The sequence below is a fragment of the Hippocampus guttulatus genome, chromosome 20, assembly GCF_054856545.1.
Source record: "Hippocampus guttulatus isolate MCC_2025c chromosome 20, RoL_Hgut_1.0, whole genome shotgun sequence".
In the NCBI taxonomy this organism is placed as follows: domain Eukaryota; kingdom Metazoa; phylum Chordata; class Actinopteri; order Syngnathiformes; family Syngnathidae; genus Hippocampus; species Hippocampus guttulatus.
In genome coordinates, this window is record NC_141280.1 from 4,603,574 (window position 1) to 4,616,222 (window position 12,649).

At 44.6% G+C, this 12,649-nt stretch overlaps 1 protein-coding gene across 1 annotated transcript; it reads left to right on the forward strand.

Annotated features, from left to right (window-relative positions):
- The first annotated feature begins 13 nt into the window (after positions 1-13).
- Positions 14-12,604, forward strand: LOC147187650 (mitogen-activated protein kinase-binding protein 1-like). Its single transcript, XM_086100611.1, has 30 exons — positions 14-281; positions 545-636; positions 1,085-1,147; positions 1,219-1,276; positions 2,698-2,868; positions 2,941-3,078; positions 3,782-3,964; positions 4,093-4,253; positions 4,376-4,565; positions 4,894-5,031; positions 5,134-5,303; positions 5,481-5,572; positions 5,739-5,864; positions 6,317-6,387; positions 7,017-7,138; positions 7,207-7,282; positions 7,360-7,471; positions 7,681-7,744; positions 7,835-7,930; positions 8,012-8,204; positions 8,407-8,729; positions 8,816-8,919; positions 8,984-9,133; positions 9,204-9,270; positions 9,616-9,759; positions 9,852-10,009; positions 10,095-10,547; positions 10,970-11,215; positions 11,377-11,462; positions 11,899-12,604. The coding sequence occupies exons 1-30, from the start codon at positions 180-182 to the stop codon at positions 12,136-12,138; spliced, it is 4,389 nt and encodes a 1,462-aa protein (XP_085956737.1). The 5' UTR covers positions 14-179; the 3' UTR covers positions 12,139-12,604.
- The last annotated feature ends 45 nt before the right edge of the window (positions 12,605-12,649 follow it).

A 12,649-nucleotide genomic window follows, 5' to 3' on the forward strand; every position in this document is an offset into this window, starting at 1 on the left:
CGGGCCTCCGGCTAAACCGTTCTCAGGAGATTAAGCATCCACATGTCCCGCCAGCAGGGAGGCTATCCCACTTTGCGAGACGCTCCTTCCTCACTCTGGAAAGGAAACATTGAATTGATTGTTTTGCAGCGACGTGAAGTCAACTACCAGGCCCGCCACTGGAGGGTCCCGGGGTCACCATGTCTGGTGATGGACTGACCATCAAGAGCCGCATCAGGAAGTTGCTGAGCTCGCCGTCGGACAAACATGGGAAAGACTGCAGGGACAACCTGGCCAGCAAGGCAAGTTTACATAAACGAGCAACAACACAGTGATAGATGATCAGCCAGTTTGTTGACATCTGGAGTTAGTGCCTATGAGCTCGACTGCAATTTGGCAATGCTCATCTAATATATGTTGTTATAATTTGGTATTAAATGGACACAAACTGCATCTTTAAAGGACTAGATAATTAAAATGGATGCACCATCAAGTTGCGAAGCCCGAATTTTGATACATTTAAATGGTATTTTGTCCAAACACTGACTGATGTGTTGCTTTGTAGGTTATGTTGGAAAAGGTTCTTGGCATCACTGCTTTGGGCAACAGCTGCCTGGCCTGTGACCCCAAAACTGGACTCGTGGCTTATCCTGCAGGGTGAGGAAGGGTGCACAACCCCCCCCCCCCCCCCAAACTGGAGTGTCTTTCTTTTAAATGGATTTCATCCAATATGTACTTTTTCATGTTTTGTTTTTTTGTGTTTCCATCATATTTTAGATCATTTCAATCATATTTAAATCTGTTTCAATCACACAAGTTTATTTTAATCATGCTTTTATTCATTTCAAACCCGTGTTCCTGTAATACTTGAGCTTGTTAATCACAAGTTCTTTCTTATTTGAGTTTGTTTTAATTGTACTTTAGTTCGTTTTATTGTTCTTGTGTGTGTCGTATAATCCATCCTGCGGTTGTTATTTAACAGTACACTGAACAAAGCTAATAGCAGCTTAACGGCGATTACTCACATTGGTCCCATTCCAGTACATAAAGCTGCATGCATGTTTCTTTTTATTTTGCATGTATTGATTGTGTGTGCGTTGTGTAGGTGTGTTGTGGTGTTGCTGAACCCCAGAAAGAATAGACAGCAGCACCTCATCAACACGTCAAGGTGAGCTGGTTTACATTGAAATAGCGACAATGTCAACGCATGATGGATACATCGCATATTCCTCGTTGCAGGAAGACCATCACGGCTCTGTCCTTCTCTCAGGATGGCAAATACCTCGTCACAGGCGAGGTGAGGCGCTTATCGATCAGAACTGATTTTGGGGTGCGAGGCGGGCTATGCCCTGGCCTAGTTTCAAGCCAATATTTTTGTAGGACGCAAACAGACAAAAAAAGCATTCATGAAAAAAATGTCATGAGCAGAATTTGTCAGTCATCATCTATGAATTATTCACTCAACTAACAATAAATTGATTTATAAAAGCTGTTTAAAAATGTTTTGAAATGTAATGTCAATAAAACTTGGCAGTCAACCACTGCAACTCGTAAAATAACTTCATGCTGTGGTTTCATTGAGAAAATCCCATGCAGGATTTAGGTGCACATGCACATGCTGGTCGATTAAGGATTCAGTGTTTCTATAGGCTGTTTTAGGATCACCGATTGGCATCTATGGCTTCTGGAAACAAAGTGCCAGCGTAATCTGTCCCAATCGGCCAATCAAAGCTGATTAAAGGACTTCACTGTGGAAGTGGATGCGTGTATGCCAGTTATTGTGACAGCAGAGCAAAGTTCGAGAGCAAGTTGGCCCCTGTTTTGCCTCTTAATAAAACGGGATTATTTCATCGGCATGCTTCTTAATTGGGCCAATTCGAGAACAGAGACCTTTTATATAGTCATTTGCATATTTGCAGGGTTTACTCATTGTGGATTGCGGCTGTCTGATTTGTTCGGATTTGAAAACAATTTTCCCAAGTGTATTTCTATTATAACAGACACCTGCATTTTTTTTCAAAACTGGATAGAATGATGGAAGATGGATGGAAACGATACTATAGTATGGTGTCTCTTGTATTGTACCGTCTTCTCTATATGCGAGCCAACTCTTCTGGTGTCCTCCTTGCTGGACGACCTATCTCACCTATTAGCACTGACCTTGACTTTGCCATTTTAAAACGATAGGTGGTGGAAATAGCTCAGTGATCCCTTACAGAGCGAGTGACAGAGATGTGAGAGGGTTACAAGTCTTGCAAATGTGTAGCCAAAGAGTAATCTCTCCACTCTGCCTTGACATTGAAACCTCAGAACAGAACACCACAGTCTCCATTATGTTTTCATGCACCACCAGTGCTGCTTTACTTTACCTAATTTATTCTTTATTTCGGACCCAGAGGGATCCATACTACAGAGTTAAAAAAAAGGAAAGAAATGAGAGGAAAATCCCAAAAAAATCATTTAGTCTGTTTTAATTGTACTTTAATTTAATTGAAGCTAATCGTGGGTTATTGTTTTATCCCTATCATGTCTGCTATACATAATATAAATAATATACTTGAGATCATTTTAATCATACTTAAGCTTGTTTTGTGAATAGCCTTTTTTTGTTTCTTCTTCTGTTCTATTCTCTTCGATTTGATCGTCATTTTGACTTTAACTGAATTGGTTTGCTTAAAAAAAAAAGCAACTCAACATTCCGACCGATTGCTTCCACAGAGCGGCCACCTTCCCGCCGTGCGACTGTGGGACGTGTCGGAGCGCCGGCAGGTGTCTGAACTCCAAAAGCATGAATACGGCGTCTCCTGTGTGGCGTTCTCACCTGATGGCAAGCACATCGTCAGCGTGGGCAACCAGCACGACATGATGGTTAACGTCTGGGCGTGGAAAGTATGTGTGCAACTGCCTACTTTATACTGCACGAGCACTTGAGTTTGTAACGTGTCGGTCCTTTTATCGCAGAAGGATGTGGTCATCGCTGCCAACAAGGTGTCCAGCAAGGTAACGGGCGTGTCCTTCTCTGAGGACAGCTCTTACTTTGTTACAGTGGGCAACAGACATGTCAAGTTCTGGTATCTGGACCACTGCAAGGCCAGTAAGGTACTACTCGCATATTAACCTCGCATTTAATGACTGTGGTGGTTTATCATAAAATCTCAAAATCGGACTTGTGTTCGCCTTAACACAGTGGAGTTTGTTTTAATCATACTTGAGTTCATATCAGTCACACGTGAGTTTGTTTCAATTCGACTTGTGCACATTTGAATCCTACATTGGTCTGTATTAATTATACCTGAGTTCATCTCAGCCATACTTAAATATGTTTTAGTCCGAATTTTGTTTGTTTGAGCCATTCTTTACTTCTTCTCAGTCACACTTGAGTTTACATTAGTTTCAGCCATACTTTTGTATCTTTAAATAATACATTGGTCTCTATTAATTATTCTTGAGTTTATTTGAATCATACTTTTAGGTCATTTTAATCATACAGTCAAGAGTGATAATACAGTTCATTAGATTTATTCTTTTAGTTAATTCCAAACACACATTACTCCCTAGTCATCACATTTTTTTTCAATCACACTTGAATTTGTGTCTCTTCTTCTTGACACTTCACCTGGTCAGGTGTGACCGCAGTAACTGAACTTGTGTGCAGAGCAATTTAGCCGAACGCTGGCACGGTTCGCCTGTGCTGGACATTTGTTCACGAGCACTGAATCACTGCTCTCTATCGGTTATAAAATATATGTTAGGGTACATTTGGAGGGTAATGACCCAAATCATGAGCTGGTCTTGTTTTTAGGCCAGCACCCCGATGCCTTTGCTGGGCCGTTCGGGTCTGCTGGGTGAGCTGAGGAACAACTTTTTCTGCGACGTGGCCTGTGGACGAGGCCAAAAGTCCGAGTCCACCTTCTGCGTCACGTTCTCTGGCCTGCTGTGTGAGTTCAACGGCAACAGGATGCTGGATAAGTGGGTGGACCTGCAGGTAAAAACGATTTGCAATAAGGTATTCAAGTATAGTACACACTTCATACACTTCATTTTGTATCTAACACTAAACAGTATTACTGTACTGTACTATATGAGTGACCTATTCTTCTCCGTGTTGTTCAGACCAGCGTGGCCCAGTCACTGTCTCTGTCCTGGGACCGGATCTTCTGCAGCTGTGCTGACGGAACAGTACGAGTCTTCAGCCCACTAGACCTACGTTTTGTCTGTACACTGCCTCGACCACACCCGCTCGGAGCAGACGTCGCGTCCGTCACCCAAGCCAGGTGAGGAAGCGCAGGCAGGCACATAAACACATACCTACCTCCACAACATCACTTTAAACATCAATTAAAGCGACAGGTGGACAAAAACCTTGAACTATCGTCCTGTCTGTCTCTCCTTCCAGTCACTTACTCTGCAGCCAAATGGATGCCCGTTACCCGGACGCCACGGCCGTAACATACGACCCCATCAGCCACTGGCTAAGCTGTGTATACGCCGACCACAGTGTGTTCGTGTGGGATGTCACCGACCTCACCCGGGTGGCCAAGGTCCACTCTGCCCTCTTCCATGCCGCCTGTGTCTGGGACCTAGAGGTAAGCAAACCTGCATTCTGTGATATAAATAAAAAGAGGAAAAGGAATTGTTTCAATATGCTTTTTTTCCCCTTGTCCTCCTGAGGTATGTATAAAGACTATAAAAAAATATCCAATTGCAATCAAAATATAAGGATTCATGAAAACATTGCAATACAATTCCAACGTAATAACATTACAAATACATAAATCCACATACATAAAGAGTCAGGAATTTTTTTTTTTTTTAAAGCAACAAATGAATCCTGATTGACCCATATAGGCTGTTCTATACACATTTTTTTTATTATGTTCACAAGATCCTATTGTGGACAAAATGCTTCCTCAGATGTTTCCGGATATTTCTGGAGAGATGGTGGCGAGTGTGCGGCCCGGCGCGTTTCTCAGCTGCTCGTCCGACAGCACCATCAGACTGTGGCACGTGGATGAGCGCACCCATGTTCATTCTCGGAACATCCTCAGCACTGTCAGTGTGACTTCATTTAAAAACAAACAAACAAACAACATATTCAATACAATTTTTTAAAAACTGCTCATGTCTTTTGCTTTGTTGTTGTTGTGGTCAAAGGACCTCCTCAAGATCATCTATACAGGCACGAGCACGGCTGCCTTGCAGGAAGCAGAAAATCTGACCAACACGGATGGACAGCCGGTGGAAAGCAGGGTGGGCGTCCGCACTATCTGTGTCAGCCCAGATGGAAAACACTTGGCGTCCGGAGACCGCGACGGAATTCTCAGGTCATTTATTTCAATGCGGGAAAGATGATTTGAGAGAATTGATAGGTCACGGATTGAATTGAATTTGTATTTCAAAGCACCACTTGCTGTCCTTTAATTGTACAGTTGTGCCTACTATTGTGACAAACAATTCTGATACAGTAGATGAAGCTTGGCCTTGTTTGTTGTTCTGTTCAGAATCCATAACCTCAGCAGCATGGAGGAGATTCTTAAAGTGGAAGCTCATGATGCTGAAATCCTTTGTCTGGAATACAGCAAACCACAAACAGGTCAACAGCGCGCATGTGTAATGTCAATCCTTCCTTCCTTCCTTCCTGTCAGACCATCCTTGTTTCGCTTTCTCCTTCCATTCTACCTTTATTCCTACATTCTTCCCTCCTGATCCACAAGCAAGTTGAATTCTGTATTGTATTGAATAGTTTGGTTCCCGTGCAGGTCTGCAACTTTTGGCCACAGCAAGCAGAGATCGCCTGATTCACGTGCTAGATGCCACCTCCGACTACGGCCTTGTGCAAACGCTGGACGAGCATTCGTCCTCCATCACGGCCGTACGCTTCGCCGGTGAGCTTACTGAGACCTTTTAGTCCTTGTGCGCACCACTTCTTTAAATAATCCATAACTATTGATTATGCGTGCTCACATGTGCCTTCATCTTATATTGTATGGACAAAATAATTGGGACATAACACAGACAGGAGGAAAGCAGCAATCAATCGTGTCATCCTTTGATTGGTCACGTTTGCAAGTAGCAATGATGCTAGCGTCGCATGTAGGATCATAACTTAAAAAATGACTATGTTTACATTATAAGGCATTTTTATTGTTCCTGATTGGAACACCAGGAAAAAAAAAATCACCATTTGTAGTACATTAAAGAAAACGTATCATAGGGTTCTTATTAATGAGAGGCCTTTTGACGGAATACTGTGCCCCAATACTTTTGTTCACTTTGTGTATAATACATAATTTGATTTATTCTGTGAACATACAACAATTTGAATTTTTCCTTACAGCCATTGACGGCAAAGTGAGGTTGATCAGTTGTGGGGCAGATAAAAGCATCTATTTCCGCACCGCACACACGGTAGGTACACTCACTCTCACGCACACGCACATTCACATTCACACACATGTGCCTCGCCTTAAATCTGCCGTAAGTAGCTTAGCATAAAGTGTGGACCAGTAAACCTTTTCCAATCAGGGTCCATTTTTATTTCTGTGTTCATTCTTATTCGCCGCCTGTGAATGTTAACTTTTATGGGGCGTGATAAACAACCGCTTGTTAGTCACCACTAAGATTTATGGGGCTCTTTGCACAGCCTCAGCCAGCATCCTCATAATCGCACAGCATGGTTAATGAGTGCCAACACCGCTTCGAACATTTGTCAACAGATATAGGAGGTAAACCTCAGTCCCACCGGAGGTAAATACACATTATTCTTCTACGAGAAAATGAATGGGTTTTTTTTGTGTGTTTTTTTTATTATTATTATTTTTTACAAAAAGAAAGAGGACACACTCCTAAAGAAAATGCTCAAAATCCAGCAATGGGGGACACTACAACACCTAAAAATTATTATTATTTTTGGCCACTTGCTGAAAAGAAACTTTGCATGAATCCTGCACCCGAATGTGCTTGTATGTAACGTGAATGTGAAATATAAAATATACTGTGTAATATTTACCTGCATGTGTATCTCTATTTTTTTGCAGAACGACACAGGAACGGAGTTCAGGTGTTCCCACCACACGGTGAGGAAGACCACGCTGTACGACATGGGCGTGGAACCCAGCTGCAAGCACGTGGCCGTAGGCTGCCAGGACCGCTGCATCAGGTGTGTGCGCGTGGATGCGTGCGTGCATGCGTGCGCACGTGTAAGGTCAGGTGTTTTTGTATCAACAGGATCTTCAACATCAGCAATGGCAAACAGAAGAAACTGTACAGAGGATCACTCTGTGATGACGGCAGCCTGCTTAGGGTGAGAAGGGCTGCTGATCTGAGATTACCTGTGCATGGTGTACCAAATAAAGTGTGCGTGTGTGTTTGGTGTTGCAGGTTCAAATCGATCCGTCTGGTCAGTACGTGGCTGCCAGCTGCTCCAACAAAAACATCAGCATCTTTGACTTTCGCACTGGAGAGTGTGTTGCCACCATGTTTGGCCATTCAGGTAAAAGACATGGTGACACATAAGAATGTGAACATTAAAGGGGTGAAAACATTGTAAATGGGATGCGTTAAGATAAGGTTCGAATGCATCATAAATGATAGTCATATAGGACATCACCACATTTGTCCATGTGAGGTCATAAATTTGGTTACATTAGACTAGCAGATAGCCAAAGACAAGCAGTGCATCCCACTTGTTGCATGTTTCAGAAATTGTGACTGGTCTGAGGTTCACCAACGACTGCAAGCATTTGATCAGCGTGTCAGGGGACAGGTGAGGATGTCATTTCAGACCAGACAAAACATTGTCAGTGAATTTAATGACTCAGTACTAACCCATTGTTCTTTTGTTTCCATGGCATAGCTGCATATTTGTATGGCGTCTGGCTCCAGAGTTGACCATAAGCATGCAACAGAAGCTGTTTCAGCTCCGACAGCCACTCAAGTGTGCTGCCTTCAGGTGACCTCACCTTCTCCTCCCCTTTTTCCCCCCCCCAAATTCCGCCAACTCTTGATTTCATTTGTGACAATTGATGGGCAGGCGAGAGGTGCACAGCGCTCCTGCTGTGGTGGGGCTCTCCTCAGACAGCGAGCGCGACGACGAGGATGGCGCCGTCCATCGAGACTCCGATGGCCGCGACGACGACTCCAGCAACAATGCGTTCACTGACAGCAGCCACGGAGAAGATGACGCGTGCGGCTCGGGAGAAGCGCCTTACTGGGAGCCAGCAAAAGTAAGTGGCAGGCACTTCTTCACTGAATCTTTTTGGAGCATCTTACTGTATCATCTTTTCATGAGCTAACATACTTTGGGGGATGCGAGGTGGTAAGAAAATAATTGAGAAGCACTGATATATATTTATATTATTTATTATTTGTAATAAGAATTTAATATTTTGCTTACTTAAAAGCCCCCCACCCCCATGTTGTTTCCAGCCCGACTTAGCCACGGCAGTCGCCAGACGTCGTCCTCGCCGTCGCTGGTCTCGTCGTAGGGGCTCTCTGGAGCTGAAGGTTAAGTCCATGTTAGAACTGAGGCAGCTGGAGACCTTCACTCCCAGCAATCACACCGACACGGAAGCATGCAGTAGCACCCCCATTCTCCACGACTCTGCTCTGAGCTCGGATCGCCCCGATAAAAAAAACTTACGTCAGCCTATCATCCGCTGTGATTGGCTTTCGCCTGAAGGCGTGGAGAGTTCTGAAATGATCGGACTGGTGAGGGAGGATGATGAAGATGATGCGGCGCTACAAGATAGGTACGAGCATGTTTGTACACAATCTCATAATGCCGCCAAAAGCACCATACAAAATATTGACACCTGCAAATTGATTCGCTTCACAGGAAGCCTCAGGTGCTCAGACAGAGCCAGGACAGCTGTAGCCCAGACAGCGCCTGCTCGATGGGCTATGGCAGCCGAGGAACCAGTCCCGATGGCATCCTGGATGGTAAGACTTGTAAAATTAGAAGGAACTCTTGCGTGAAGCTTAGCCTAAAAACAACCATCAACAGATTCTGCAGACAACGCGTCCCTTAGCCTGGGCAGCTCGGAGGATGAGCAAGAAGAGGCAGCAAAGGCAAAGGCGGCCATTGTGGACGAGGCCGGACAAGAAGATTTCCTCAGGCAGAATTTTGAGACACTGGCGGACGCCTGCAACACAGGTAGGATGATCTTTAATGCTTATGGATTTTTCTAGGTTATTTTTTAATGTAGTTAGCATGCGATTTGCAGCCGAGCTGAGCAGAGTCCTGAGGCTCAGCATTTCTTCACGCTTCCTGGCCAGAGGAGATCACAGCAGGTACGTAGCACCACTTCAAGGAGGTACAGGTCGAATCTAATAACATATAAATTTGAACTACATTGCTGTGAAAGACCATTGGACACCTGCTTTTATCATGCGTTTCAATATGACAGGCACGGTGTCTCGCCCTCAAGGGTGAAGTTGCTAAAAAAACAAAAATGAAGTAAAAATTCTATACCTTTATCAAAATTGAGAGACAACAGAGATACAGGTTCTAAGTTAAAACAAAATACATCAAATTAATACAAAAACATGTCTCACAGTTCATCTTAAGTACCACTTTCAGAAAGTGATTTGCCCCTCCAAGACAGTTCACATTATACGTTGCTCATGTGCGTGCAGGCGAGAGCCTCTGTTTTCCAAAGCAGCCCACGGGCTCTCCCACAAGCCTCCTGTGTCCAAAGTGCGCCCCTTGATGGAAAACGGGCAGAGCAGTACCACAGAGGACAAGAGCCCTGTGTCCCCGAGCGTCTCCCAGGGGCCAAAGTAAGATGTCACGAGATTGTGAATTCAAAAGTGGCATTTAGTAAATTCTGATTATTATTATTATTATTATAATATATTTTTTGTCTCACTAGGCTCGTCACAGACTCCACAGTCATCCTGAGACCCCAGAAGAAGACCACATTGGGGTCCCACATTTGGAGATTCTCCACGCCGCCATCCAAACCTCCGGTGCCTGACAGCAACGCCAGTCTGCCTAAGTCTCAGTCCGTTCAGAACCTCACCATCGCCTGTACGTTACCTTTCCACTGTGATTTCATAAGAGTAGACGACGTTTACATTGAAGTTTTAAAAAAACGACTTACTCCTCCCCACAGCTCCGCGATCTCCGCTGCCCTGTGAGAATAAGGAATCGTGCAAAAGACCCCAGTGTCTCCTCCTGGACCGAGGCCCTCTCAAAGCCTCGTCCGCGCGCGCGTCTTCGCCCTCGCCAGGTTCGCCGCAGTCTCCTTGCTCCTACATGAACCCCACAGCCAGCTCCATGGCCAAAAGCAGCCGCTCATTATCCGTGGGTGAGGGCGTCCACATCGGCCTCGACCTCCCCCACTTCCCCAAGGCCCGTAGGTCCTGGGGGGATCTGGACGTAGCAGAGACGTCTTGGCATCCCCTCGCTGCCGTCACGCCGATGTCCTCTCGAATCCCTCAGCCCAAGCAGCCTCTCAGCCCTCGACGTAGCTTGGAGCTGAAAGCTGGCTCATTTTGTCAGGGAAGTCCAACAAAAGCTTCCTCTCCCACCGTGGGACTAGCGTGTGAGGTCGCATCCTACACAGGTAAGGCTACGTTTACAAAATATGTTCTTCCCAACGGGCACTGCAGATCCATTTCAGCCTACCACGGGCAAAACGGGGGATGGGATGGGCAAACAGTTATTGCTGTGGAAGTCCACTTCCTAAGTCAGCTGCCATATTTCGTCAATAGAAACCTGATGAACGCGAGGGACCTCATCAGAACGTAACAGGTCGGCCAAGAACATACCGGCCTCCGTGGTAACCGGCGTGCTGAAATATAGTGCGTCTTTGAGCCTCGGCACCCTGTCAGCAATACATGATAGGCCTTGAAAAGACTTGAATACACTCGGAAATAAATGCCCCAAATCCCACGGTGCCCTCTGTTTCAGGCAAATGTGGCTGCTGGGAACACAACACGGATTTGTTCCTTTTTTTGAATCTATGTTCTTCTTTTATGTGTGCAGAGAAGAACAAAGTGTTGACTTCCGAAGGCTCGCCACCTGAAGTGCTCCCCGTGGTGGTGGAACATCCACTCGCACATCCAGGTCTTTCTCCTTCCGCCGACCTGTCGTTTCCGAGCTCTCCTTTTCCATTCCTTCTACCTCCTACTCCGCTTGGTCCTTTTCGTCGTCACTCTGCCTCGCACTGGCCGCCGCAAGCTTGCGTTTCAACCTCTCTGTCCCCGATGGCCTCCCGGCAGTGCCATGCCGGTGAGTGGACTTGCAATGCAGTCAACAATTATTGGGTTGTTTGTATTCTCTTGAGAACAACTCTTCACTTTTTCACAACAGTGTGCACAGACATAGCTTGAAAATGTGTGTGTCGTTATAATGTTCCATTCGTTATATTTTTACTCGTGTTTACTCTGCAGGTGATTCCATTACTTTGGAAGTGTGCAAGCAGGCCGCGAGTGAGCTTCATTGCAGTCTGAGGCGAACCGTCACACTCTACACCGAGGTCAGTGTGCGTTTATACAGTGATGCCCTGAGAGAATGTTTGAAGATGGAAGCTGGCGGTTGTCTGATTTTGTTGCTGTATAATGACAGTGACTCAACTCAATTCACAACATGCAGCAGTTTGGCAGATATGACAGTTACAATTCCTCAAAGAGGCTTCAAGCTGTTTAGTGCCACTCCAAAACGTGTTTCCTATAAAAAGTGGAGGATGGAGGTGGTGGTGATGGTGGTAGCTACGCCGAAGAAGAATATATTTTGAAATAATAAAATTGAAATAATATAAATCTATATCTAAATAATTCTCATATCTAAAGAATTCTTTTGAACCACAATTGATAATCATTGATTAAGCTTTTATTGATTAATACTATTGTCAGATGCATGTTATTTCTGTGACCACTGCAGGTTTTCCTTTCACTTATCTCTGTTTACATCAGGTGCTCCACTGCTCTCCGGACTGCGGAGAAGAAGTCTGTCAGGAGATGGTGAAGGTTTTGTCTGGGGCGTTGACGTCGACCAAGGCCGAGCTGGACCTGCTGCCGGGTTCCTGGCCACCCAACAGTGCCCCCTGGGGCGCAGAGGTCAAAGGTGAAGGTGACAAAGCCCTGGCTCTGTTGGAGCAGTATGCAGAGCTCTTGCTCAAGTCAGTTGAGAGAAAGCTGGAGAGCAAGATGTGAAACAGAAGGCCAGCTTCTGTTATCAAAACTCCGATGGTTGCTCAAATTTTCTAGATGACAGTTGTTGCCTTAGCTCTCTTTCACTTGTTTTTTACATGTTGAAATTGTCTTTTTAATACAATACAGACTATAATACAAATTCGGAAAACCAGTTTCTGTTTTCCACAAAAAGGCGGTTGGCTACCCTACAAAAAAAACAAAAACAACAACAAAAAAAACAAAAACAAAAGTATTTAAAACAAATGCGCAACAAGGGGAATCCACAGGTGCCGGCCTGCAAGTATGTGGGAGTTGACGATAGTGGGCTGCCCATTCCTGAACTTAGCTAAAAGTAAATAGAACAATCAGAAACTTAATCGTGAAAAAAAAAATATTATAAATTGTGCAACATTTTTGATGTTGTGGATTTGATGATTGTTTCTATGTGCATTGTACATATAAAGTCCATGAAATGGGAGAACATTGATTAATTTATTTCTTTGTGTTTTTGTTTATATTTAGGATAATTTTT